General features: G+C 40.4%; 1 protein-coding gene and 1 long non-coding RNA gene across 6 annotated transcripts in view; one reads left to right on the forward strand and one right to left on the reverse strand.

The window, feature by feature from the left end:
• The window catches only part of LOC137195853 (uncharacterized), a 198,116-nt gene that overhangs the window by 53,368 nt on the left and 131,935 nt on the right, over window positions 1-12,813 (forward strand). Inside the window, exons 4-5 of one of the 2 annotated variants that reach the window (XR_010931176.1) lie at window positions 10,996-11,153; window positions 11,356-11,437. This is a non-coding gene — a long non-coding RNA (uncharacterized lncRNA). Of the gene's footprint in view, window positions 1-10,995; window positions 11,154-11,355; window positions 12,719-12,813 lie in introns of those variants that run through there. The other variant, XR_010931175.1, reaches the window with a different exon arrangement.
• The window catches only part of gabrg2 (gamma-aminobutyric acid type A receptor subunit gamma2), a 55,555-nt gene that overhangs the window by 2,896 nt on the left and 39,846 nt on the right, over window positions 1-12,813 (reverse strand). For 2 of the 4 annotated variants that reach the window (XM_067608505.1, XM_067608504.1), the window contains exons 7-9: window positions 6,822-6,974; window positions 4,335-4,540; window positions 2,546-2,569 (exon numbers count right to left, since the gene is read on the reverse strand). In XM_067608505.1, the coding sequence (XP_067464606.1) occupies window positions 2,546-2,569; window positions 4,335-4,540; window positions 6,822-6,974 (383 nt within the window). The remainder of the gene's footprint in view (window positions 1-2,545; window positions 2,570-4,334; window positions 4,541-6,821; window positions 6,975-12,813) is intronic. The other 2 variants (XM_067608506.1, XM_067608507.1) reach the window with 1 other exon arrangement.

A 12,813-nucleotide genomic window follows, 5' to 3' on the forward strand; every position in this document is an offset into this window, starting at 1 on the left:
AATAGACCCATAACTACCTCCTGTGGTTGTAATTAGCGAGACTTCTAGTGACAAAGGGTCAGTCCTTGTGAAAACCCATGATGCAAATTACACCTTTGGGCTGGGGCATAGCTGGCGGCCGAGGCAATCATAATATTTTCAGGACAGTAGTCCATATCACTTTATCTGGCAGCTATATAAAGCTAGTGCTGGGCAATGCCACTCCATTTCTAACATTCAGATTATGCTACTGCTGCTGCACAACATTAGAAATGCTGTGAGAATGTTCTAGAGAATAGATGACTGTGCATCATTTGTATATAAGCACAGTTTAAAAAATCTTTTTAATGCCCAGTGACTCACAGAATGTCAGAATTTAGACCTGTACGGATGTTGTAAGCGTTTTTTTTTTTTTTTGTTTGTTTGTTTTCCTGAAATAAATGTATAAGATATGTTGTAACTGGCTTATGATGCATCATAAAGCTAAGCTTAGGGAGGAGCATCTGTTGGCAGATGTGCAGCTAACAGTTCTCCAGCCCACTCTTTCTGTCACTCTTTCTGTCACAAATTGGTTCAAATAAACCTCCGTTTCAAACTGTGCTCACCACTGGAGGGCACATGCCTTTCATTTTGTGAAGATTCCTAAAACAGGACACTGACATCAGTGAGTCTGTGGCCTTGTCATTCTAAAGGGAGACAATTAGTATTCAAATGGGCGGTTTTCATCAGTTTTTATCTGAAAATGCCATGCCACCTTTGCACAAATTGGAATTCCGGCTGTTTGGCAGATTAAATGCTTTCCCCCCCCTTTGGCAGAAAATGGAAGGTTCCTTGACCTTGCTGATAAACTAAGGTGTCAAGCTCATCATTTAAAAAAGACACAGTGAGTCGAGCATACACCAAAGTTGAACTTCTAAGAATTTCACATCACTGCTTTCCCTCAAGAAAGTGCCAGTAGCTGTCATTTGGTTTGATTTTTGTTTTGTCTTTGTAACATAGGAACAATAATCTATTTATGCATTGTAATAGCACTCCAAATATGATTTACAGCATGTATTTATGCTTTGTGTTATGAGAATAGAGATACTTGTGAAGTTATTGTTTTAATTGCAACAAACATTATAAAACTGTAGGATATAAATAATTTTCATTTTGTCACATGAACATTTTTACTTCCATTTTTATGTACTGTATCTACAGTGAGCATGCTTGCTGCAAAAAAAAAAAAGTCATTGCAGTTTTAGTTTGAACATAACATTATCTGCTGTAAGCATGCATCCTCAAACAAGCTTAAAATACTTAAACTTGATTTATCTGTTCATTCCCTACAGCTCCTCATTTTTGCCCAGCACTAGTGCACAAACCTGCTGTCCCTTTGAAAACGATACATAACCACAAACTAAACAACATACGGGTTAGTTTCAGCATTTTTGTCCTCATTAACGGACAGTATGTTGAGTTAATGAGGGGATTAGCAGAGCAGGTTATGACTCAGTTCTCAAAGGGGATTGGTTGCACTGTAGGAAGCGCAGCGGAAGCTCAAGCAGAAGGAGCATTAACAGCATCCTGCCGCATGGCCTGGTCAAGCTGGGCTGTGCCGAGTTGGTGTTAGCAAAAAAAAACAAAAAAACAAACAAACAAAGAAACAACACAGTGGCACTGGCAACTTTAACCGGCTGAAAGTAGACAACCTCTCAAAGGAGACAATGTTGGAAACACTTGGGATCATTACTGGAGGATCCCTTGGTTATCTGTCTTATGTTAAATATTTGATGTTAGTGTTTCCATACTGCAGGTGAATTTCTCAGCAGTACATTTAGACACATATCTAGACTGAAACTCTAAACTTATCCGACCCCAAAAATATTCCTCCCAATGAAATATTGATGTGGACATCTATGTGGAAAAGCAGATTATTTTGTCTTGACTTGCTTGTTAGTTTAAATTTAGATCTTTGCTTGAACCCACCCACCCTGAATGCTTTCTGGGTGTTTAAAGATTACCACGTGTTAATCTTCTGAATGGACCTCCAACTCTAATTAGACTTAGCACAGTACAGGGGTTGTCTGTTTCAGTCTGTTAAGGCTCTGCTGACTCTGTAAGAAGCGTCAGGTTGAGAAGCCCAACAAACACAGAGGTATAGATTTACTGGCAGGAAAAGGGGAAAGAAGAGGAAGCTGTTGCAGCGGCTGCTAGTTCACTGTGGTTACAACAACAACAAAGAGTGAAACAGGACAGAGGGAGCCAGAATGAGTCCACACTGAGCCTGGACTAGTACATTCCTCTGGGCACGGGATGTGTGGGATGCTTATTTGAATTTTAAAAAACTGCATAAGTACGTCTGGCTGGCTGCCTCCGCACTGTGCACTGCAGAGCGCACCTTTTTAACGTTATCTCTGATACCTATTTAGTAACTGAGGAGGAGTACAATAATAATGCAGATAGATAAAGAGGGAATAGAGAGAGAGGCGTATCTGCTGTAGAACAGACAGAAAAGCAGTGAGGTGCTGGGGGCTCAAAGAGCCAAAATGCAGCAGACACATGCAGTCAGACACAGGCAATATACCTTTGAGGAAAAGAGCCGGAGGAGCTTTTGTCCAGACAGGAAACAAAGAATATGTGGAATTGAAAGAGAGTCACACAAAAACACAAAGAATACATGTAAACAGAGAACAGAAAAAACATCAATAAAAGGAAAAAAATAAACAGAAACACAAAGATAATGTGTGAAAATTACAAGTACTATACTAATCTAACTCAAAATGGAAAGAGAAGAGATATACTGTAGAGAGACATACATGTTATGAACAGACACAGGGGGAGATGCATGGTGGGATAAATGTATCTCACATGCTTCTTACACCAGGATCACCTTTGGAAAAATGTCAGATGCAAAACTTGAGAGATTAAGTAAAAGCTATCCAAATACTCCCAGTGAGTGTGACTGTAAAGTGGTGGCAACTTCAGTGAGAAACAGTAACATGACTTTTTGTTGTACTGTACCAGCATTTTAAAAAACCAAAAACATCACATTTTCACATTAACTTGTAAGCATTTTTTTCACAGAACATGCATCCTTGTCAGTTCCAGTATAAATTTAACTGATTATTTTCATGTTTTGGCAACGCGTGACAGTGTTCTAAAAGGAATAAAATATAGTGATATGAGGAAATCTGATCATCCGAAAACCATCCGCATTTTAAGAAGAGTAACATCACAGAACCCAAGCAGCTTATAGGAGGTAAAAGAAACTTTTGAAGTTCTTGATTTATATTTCCTTGATTTCCTATCATTTCCATATTTTTAACTATTCATGGACATCAAAAGAATTTTAGTCAAAGACCTCCTTTCATGGTGCACTTCCTCCTTCCCACATCTTGGCAAGTCATGCAGAGAACCTAGAAAAGCCCCTCTGAGATGGCAAACTGGCATTACACCTTCCACTTCATTATTCATTAATTCGTCCGCGAGACACTTAGACCATGTGCAAAACCTTACGGTTACAGAGGCTGAAACTAGAGCGCCCCACTTTCCCCCCCCCAAAGTTCCAGTTCGATACTTCTGTTCACCCACGCACAGTATACTTAGAGCTTTAAGATTTAATATCTTTCAGCTCTTGTGAATCCAGTCCAAAAAAAAAAAATGTTGTGACTTCAAAGATGGATTTCAGTTACAACAACCCTTAAAAAACATAAGATAACTTGGTTTAGTTATCAAAAATGCATAAAAACAAACTTTTTTCCACTGAATAGACTTCAAGTGGTACATTTGGACTAATTTTCAATACTAAATCTTCATTTCTGGAACCATAAGCCAACTCTAGCTGATTAGAGAGAAGCGCTAGTCTTGCTGTTGAGGGTAAACGTACTCAGCTCCACAAGTATGTTCATATATTTGGCAAGAGATCACGGCCCTTCGACCAAGCTGCCATGATCTCTGAGGGATTTAAGGCTCATATGAGGTCAACTCGCCTGTCATGTGACATGGGTCTAAATTACAACTGTAACAGATGTGCGGCGGATTAAGAAAACGTTCAAGCCGAACGCCTTGCTCATTGAGTAATTTGAGGTGGTGGCCCCTGGGAAGATGCTCCCTTAGTGATACTAAGCAGTGTATAGCTTTTTTCAAAGGCATATCCTAGTACTGTAATACAGTGGGGGAGGGACGGAGAGTATGTAGGGAATCCTTGACCCTTCACCTAAATAAAGGATACTGTAAACACTGCAAGGATATTACACATTCTAATACAGTGAGTAAATCTAAACAATATTGTTTATAGCTGCATTGTTAAATTAAGCAACTGGCCTTTGTTAAAAATATGAAAAAACTTCAGTTAGTTTTAGAAAGACGCTCACCGGGTTTTTCTTCTTCTTGTCCTTTTTGGCACTTGGCTTCCTGTTGCTGACAAAGTAGTGCAGTGTGCCATACTCTATTAGTGCGGCAAAGACGAAGATGAAGCAGACGGACACAAACAGGTCCATGGCAGTCACATAGGAGACTTTTGGAAGAGATTTCCTGGCAATGGTACTCAGCGTGGTCATAGTCAGCACAGTGGTGATGCCTGGTAATGAGATCAGACAGAGCAGAGGAAGTTAGATCCGCACTAAATCAAGATAAACTCTGCCACACCAAGCTCAATGGTAATGGTTTTGTTTTCACAAATGTATATTCCTGTATCGTCTAAAAAATACTCTTGGTATTTCTCAGTTATTGTATTTGTAAAAGAGTATTTCCCTAGAACCGTGCTTGTCTGATACTGTAAAAGAAATAGTCCTGCAGTTACTAGAAGCTGAAACAACATTGGAAGTCCGAGGGGAGATTCAAACTTGGAGTGGATATTTTGAATAATTTTCACAGATCGTGCACCAGTTTTTCTGCATGTTAATACATGTTTTAATTAATATGGCCATGTGCTCATGCGTGTTTTCAATCTAGGAACACATGTCCTCCTAAATGTTTTAGTTTAGGAACACATTAACTGCCTGGAAAAAAAAGAGAGAGGAAAAATAAATCACTGTAAAATTGAAGTTGCATGTCTGAGGCAAAGGGAGGCAGATTATTTTTATTTTGTTATATTTTAGAAATAACAAGATAGGTGTTTATATTTACAAAATTCCCTTAAAACCTGTCATAATAGAAATTTAAGACGGCTTAAAAAAAAACTGTTCTAAAAACAAAACAAAAATGACACCCAATGGATGAATTATTTTAGGCAGAAATAAATGATTTTGTAGCTGAAACAATGCAGTGTCGAAATATTATATTTTTGACTTACACATATAAAAAAAAAAGAGGATTAGTGGTGGCTGTTTAATTGCAAGCTCTTAACAGTTAGACGCCCATGAGGGAGGAGTGAGCAGCTGTTTTACTGTCCCCTTGATCCACATACTTTACTGGTTTATGGTTCAGCTGTCATTGACCACACTGACATACTACATTTCTATATGCGCCATCTGGTTAACCCTCTCCCCTTTTTACTCATTCCGTCCGTCTGTGATGATAATATGGACGGAGGCGGGTTGATGGCACACTGATACAACAGATTAGCACTAACATCTGCAGTAACAACCCACAAACACCAACAAACAAAACCCCCTCCTTCCTTTAAACAGACAATAAGGGGTCTTGTCTTGTATATAGGAGATGATTTATGTCTAAATTTAATGTGGACTAAAAGACATCAGTCTGCTTCAAGATTATAATACTGCAGTATTGTGAGTGAATTGATATATTTCTGGGTGGTATTGAAGGATTAAGAATTATGTCATCTGCACTAATCCGCTCCCTCACCACCTGGCTGCTTGTACCTCCTGCATCATCTTTCAAAGAGGAAATTAAGATATTTGACTCTCGGTACAATTTCAGCAGGGAATTAATAGTGTTATTATTTTGACTGCAAATCATGTCTGGAGCTGGAGAAGCTCGAGAAAACAAAACAACCTATTTTTAGAGAGATTAATGATGGACGAAGTAACGATGATAGTGAGGTAGAATGAGGGCTTATGCCTGCAGTGATTGTTTTACATTCACTTATGCTCGCTAATGATCGCATCACATGGACTTGAGGTCAGGATATAGAGCCTTAAGGGGCCAAAAGGAAAGCTGACAAAGGGAAACGTACGCAACTGCATCACGAATGAACTTCTTAGTATGTCCACTGGACGCCAAGGGCAAGTTCAAGAGCTGACAAATTTCCTTGAAATTCTCACTTTTGCCCTCTTTTTCATTCCGTGTCCCGCTTTTGCATTCAGCGAAGAGGCCACCTGCATTATTATTGTGCTGAGGCTGCATCTCTGCATCTCCCCTGCTGTATTGCATAATTAATGCCTCATTAAGGCATGCATGAAAACATATGTGCCACGATAGGCTCTTCTAATCAAGATGGACTAGATTCCTAAGCAGCTGCCCTGTCTCAGAGGGGAAAAAGAGGAGGAGGAGAGAGAGAGGATGGTGAAGGAGAAGACAAAAAGAACGGAGAGAACGGCAGGAAAGAGGAAGCTTAAGTAGACTGCTCTTCAATATGAGGAGGTGTGTGACCACCACAGGGTTCTTGAAGTATTTTGCAGCAGGGAGTAATTAAGGGCAGGATGGCTAATGAACCTCACTGGCATAACTGCAGGCTATGTATGTTTGGGCTAGGTGGGCTGATTATAAAAAAGGAGTGAAGGCAAAAGGCTCTGTCAAGAGAGGAATAGAGGAATATGGAGCCTAAAAAGAAAAAAAAATCACATAAAAAATAATTATTTCTGTTAACTGACTGTACTTTTTTAAACTGACTTCAGCATGTTCTACAAATAATCCAAATCTTGTGTCAGGTTTAACTTTTTTGTATTGCGTTTTACCTAATGATGTCCTGGCAGGAACTGCATCCTTGTTGATCCAGAATGAGACCCAGGAGAGGACAACAATCAGAGTGCAGGGGATATAGGTCTGGATGGTGAAGTAACCCATTCTCCTGCTCAGGTCAAAGAACACGGTCAGCACCACGTAGTCTCCTGAAAAAGAGATAAAGAAGAGGAGTAAAGAAAGTGTGAGGGCATCGTGCAACATATCATAAAACAACAGATATTTATATAAGGGACAAATTTTACTTTACTACATAGGTGTAAAAATTGCAGTGATTTGGCAGCAATTTTGATGTTCACAGTCCATACTGGATAAATGGTACAAGGACAAGATAATCTGATCATATCATCTTACTATGACCAAATTCTCAACACAGAAAAGCAAAATGTACATTAAACAATCTGTTAAGTCACAGAGTGATCAAAACATGATGTTGTGAAACCAAAAACTTCACTGCATGTTAGCCGAAGGCAACTCAAGCTTGTACTTGGCCAGATCTTAAATGAAACAGAGTGATTGAGGGAGCTGCAGCCGGTCTCGCTTGGATACACACACACACACACACACACACACACAGACAAACCCTCGTCTCCTGCCAGTAGTTAGCTGGAATACGAACACCGGCATCCAGCTGATGATGAGCCATCCCTGGGCTGGCTGTCTGACCCCAGCAGATGTTAGGTGTTAAAAGGTTGAGGTTAGCCGAGCCCAGATAGACCTGACCCTGACAATGTGGATCATCTGGCCCGCCTGTTTAAAATGCAAGCTAAGCAAGGCATGCATGCAAAAATGCACGCCAGGACCAGGACGAATTGAACCAGGACCAAAAGGAGAGATAGACATGTAAATGAACAAACTTGTAACCCAAAAGCATTTAAGTGGCATCCCTGCCAGCTCGACAAAGCAGCAACGCTTGCCAATAGTTACTGTCCCCTATCACTGTCTACCTATGTACTCCACCCGTCTGTTTCTCAGGGTTTAATGACAGTTCACTGCTGGCCTCAAGCTCAGTCAGTTGTCTGCTAATTGATTAACATCAAACTGTTAACAGTGTCGGAAAGCTACCCTGGCCTCTCACTATGGCTTGTAACCTGCAGGGCACAAACCTACTCTCTCTCAGCCATGTGTCTACGTGCGTGCGTGTGTGTGTGTGTGTGCGCTCGCACTTAAGCACTGGCAGCACATGGAGTAGTCTCTCTGCAGCTGGGGAATGAACAGCTGGCTAATAATTTTCCTCATGAGAAAGGGCACACAACACATACTGCAGTTTATTGAAAAACAGCCAACATCTGTGTATTTGTGTGTTAATGAGAAACAGAGAGAGAAAGAGATGAGACTGTCAGTGTTTATTATGTCTGCGAACATGCGCACTCCGTGAGCGAGCCCTCGTAGTGTCTGGAAAGGGACCAAGTCTTTGTGATTTATCCCAGCATGCACCTCTGTTCACCCAGCCACTGATAGCATCATTAAATAAACCAAGTACAATAACCCTAGAAGCAGAATCATAACTGTTCATATCTCCACATGTGTTTTCTGCTGATGCAGGCAGGTACAGGGTATATTACGGTCCGCTGTCTCGGTTTGTAGGAGTACGGGAGACACATGAAGGCTGCTCTCAGGGGTCCCGTAGCCCACTATTTTGTTTTTATTAATATTACATTAGCAGGGGCCCAAAACCAAGACCCCTGACAGCTGAGAAACTGCTGGTTAATACACTTATTTCAGCTTGGTCAGCAGCCTCCTTCACATTTCCTCAGACTCTTAATGATAATGGGTCTTCCACCACAGGGGTGAGGTCAGCTGGTGTAAGACTCTCCTGCCATACGCCTCTCCTTGTCTGTTCGCCAGTTTCATTATGGGCCACAGCGCTTGCCAGGAAAACACTCTGAGGAGGTGTTATCGACCAATGCCCTCCATTCTGGCAGGCTGATGTATCAGTATCAGCCCACCTGCCATTACGGCTCCATAGCGATGCATCAGTTTGTTAATGACTTCCTGATTCCACTCAAAACAAAATGGTTTCCAGTTCCCTCACTGGCTTAAGTGTTTGGCCAGGATGTCACAACATTACCGTATGGGGAGCAAATAGTTTAGTGCTCCAGATAAACAGTCACAACATAATTAGTGGACACTTAACATTACTCAGTGTGTTTCGCTTGGAGTTTATATTAGATTGCATAGAGAAGTGTAGAATTCTTGTGTGATTCCTGTTGTCTGTCAAATGATCCTCATGGTAGAAGTTTCTGTAAAAAAGTATGCAGTCCTTGTGAAAACCGGTTAATTCTATGTGAGCTGGGGGCAAGGATGTAGTGGTGTAAATATGCTTTACTACCCCCAGGCGTCATCAATGCCAAATAATTTTGAATCTTACACACGGGGGGCTTTGAATATTAATATTATCCCAAGCGTAAAAAACAGCTTATGGGTCTGTTCCCCCATGTCACGACTGTTGATACAGATCACGTCAACATTATCACTAGTTTTTCTCTCGACCACACCCTATGCCTTGTTAAGCAGCACCTCAGCAAGCTTAACACTTCCAAACATACAGTCAAATTAATTTTACTCTTCCAAGCTACAGCACATAAAGTCATATCGCTCAACTGGAAAGATAAACAGAAAATACTGCCGTCGCATTGGACATCGCTAATAAAAATCTATTACCAAAATTACACAGCAAAGTGTTTATGGTGCATTTTAATCTTCCTGGAGGAGAGGCTGATGCCTGTTATTTGCCGTATTTTCCTCCTGCCACTACCAACAGATATTAAAATAATTATTTTGATCATCGTTGTTGCAGGTGTATCACACCACCACACATATATCCATATTTTCTATTATCTCTTTCTTCCTATTATCAGCGAATGACCCCTTTTTGATCCTCAGTGTTGTGTTGATACGGCTAACCATACTTTGTTTTGAATGTCTTGTTATTGGTGTTTGTTTAATTGAAATATACAATAATTACTCTGATCGCCTCAAATTCAACTTAACACATTTACCTTTTGAAATTTTGACATTTGTACATTTCATAAACTTGAATGTCATGTAGATGGTTTGTACACTTGTACACATGTGTATGCTCGCGTGCTTGTGTGTGTGGGATGAAAGGTCCCTGTTTATTTCTCATAAAACCGCAGCTGGGGTATCAAAGCATCCGAGCTTTCGTGCCTGCGTTCTTCCTAATGAGAGCCCTCGAACTAACCTCAGCCAGAGCTCCCCATCTGTCAACGCTACGAGATGAGGGTGTGTTCACAAGCCTGTTCACACTCTTATCTTCTCGGGGTCTATAGAAAGCTCTTCTTTTTCAAGGCTGTTACCACTTAGGTCAAATTTACCTTCAGTGGATCAACAATGAATATAAAGAAGCTGTCATATGATCTCACAGCCTTTCACATGTATCCAAAACCGCCCACATCTCCAGTGATCCTCCAGGCAGCTTCAGTCCTTGCTCCTTCATAATCATCAGATCAACTTCAAGTGCTAATTTGTCCAGTAACAAGGACACGCAGAGTACACATCTCTGTCGAGGCCTCCTATCTGGCCACTGCGCTTTTCTTCGCCTCTGTTCATAAAATTCCTAAAACTTCTAATTTCTTATCATCAGTCGCTGTAATTACATTGCTACTAATTCAACCCGTTCCTTTTGAATAAAAAAAAATGCTGATGACAGCTGTTTGAAAAAATCAACTCAGCAGACAACAGCTCAAAACTATTGTTTGTGTTAAGATACGGTTTGACATATTTTTATTAAGATCACACATTTCCTTGGCAAAAGCGATTTACTACGAGCCGATGTAATCTACGGAAAGCAATAAAAACTTGGCGGGCATGATCATTCATCAGAAAACAGAGCTGTTTTGTTGTTAAAAGCCACAGAGATAACACACTCAATAGAATTAGACGCACAGAGAAGAGGGGGGGGGGATCATTCTTCCAGTATGAGCCTTCTACTGTGGTGGAAATATGAAAAAAAAAGATGTATTATTATTATATTATTATTTGAACACAGAAATTATTATAACATTCTGTATTTGACGGGAGAGTACATTATTGCAGAATAGCCACAGGGGGAGTTCATAGGATTGAAACATGGTAATTCAGGATCGCTGCTGACCAGAAGAAGAAGAAAAAAAAAAACAACTGTCACATGAGAATATCATTCTGCAGGCGGCCGGGCTGTAAACTGGCGTGGATATGGATGGGCAGGAGAGACCTGAGGCACATGCTGGCCATCCAACGAGGGGAGACAAGCCAGACACATCGCAGAGCCGCTGACAGGCTGTCTTACTGGGCTCCTCTTCCGTCGAGGGTCATCTATATCAGAGGTGACAGCGGACGCTATTGTGCATGTGTGTGTTTGTGAGAGAAGAAGGAGGCTTCGCTAATGACCAGGGTTATGCCACGGCTGGTTGCCAGAGTCAACAATACTTACTGAGGATGTTAACTCACCACTTTTCTGTGACATGACTAAGGGCTATATGCGAGTGATTAACTAGTTACCATGGCTTTGCAATTTTGCCTCCACAGGCTACTGCAGCTATTCCTACCCGACAGTGGGCGGCAAGATGATGTCACGGTGGGAAAAAAAAAAAGGCACAGCATTGTCATAGTGAGTAACTGCGGCAACACAGCAGCGTGATTAAACACCAGACAGGAGAGTACAGGGTTTGATCGCTTTGTTGTTAACATTGTGTTTACCGTGACAGGGACAGATGATTATCCCTCTCTCAGACACACTAATAGCTCTCAAATTATTGAGCAGGATTCAGGATGGCAGGTAGAAAAGTTAGAAAAAGTCAAAAGTTAGAAAAACAAGTCGATAATCTAGTGTAGCGAGGATTTCTCATGGATCTTATTTCAGGCCACAAACTCCATCAGTGAGTTCTTTTTCCATTAGGTCATATAATTAAAAACATGGCTAACACATTCACAAGCTACTTTCTCAGTCTATCTACGTTTTATCTGTCATTCCAGCTTACCTTGTCTAAAAATGGCTTCATTATTTCTTATTCACACGCTGAGAAAAGATGCGATTCACACTCATTATATAAGCTCCAAGTTCTAAAATAATTCAACTCTCACTCTCTTTTCTTCCCATATTTAATATATCACCTCTTTTTTTGTATGTCTTATTTTCAATTCTAACTCTTTGGATTGGGTGGACTTTTCCTCACTAAAATAATTCAACTCTCACTGTCTTTTCTTCCCATGTTTAATATATCACCTCTTTTTTTAAATTGTTTTTTATTTTCAGTTCTAACTGTTTGGGTCGGGTGGACTTTTCCTCACTAAACAGCTAAACAGGCATGACGCGGATGGCTAAACTTACATGTCCCACTTATTTGTGCTTCTTTACAAATGACAGATGAGCTGCAAATTAAAAATGAACACATCTAATTTGGGGAGGAGAGGAGAGGAGAGCATGTGATCCTGTGGCAGTGATGGAAAACTACTGATAAGCAAAATGACAAAAAGCTTTCCAGAAGCCTCTAGGTGGGGGTGTATTCAGCTTTGATTTGTGTACATGTGCTTGAAAAAATAGGCAATATTTTTAAAGTAATATATTTTGACATATAAATAACACAATAGTGATACAATCAGAGACATTTTACATGTCAGCTTTTGCCTCTTACTTTGCTGTTCTTTTATGCACACCTGGTGCAGAATACTGGATGTCTCTTTTTCCAGATAAAAAAAAAAAAAAAAAAACGCAGCAAAAAAGGAGAGTTACAGCAGACATCAGGAACAGCAGTTTGTTTGCAATAAATAGAAGCACAGTTACCTTCAGAAGTAATAAGCACTGTGGCTGAAAAGCCTGCAGAGCCTCAAACTGAAAATCGAAGGGCAAAGATGTCACGTTGCTGGCTATATTTCTATAACTGAGAAATTATCTTGTCCAAAAAAAACAACAAACATACAAAAAACAAACAAACACCACAGCAGTAATAGCATCATCAAAGATGCTTTAAAAAATAGCCTACAAGT

This window comes from Thunnus thynnus, chromosome 13, assembly GCF_963924715.1.
Source record: "Thunnus thynnus chromosome 13, fThuThy2.1, whole genome shotgun sequence".
NCBI classification, from domain to species: Eukaryota; Metazoa; Chordata; class Actinopteri; order Scombriformes; family Scombridae; genus Thunnus; species Thunnus thynnus.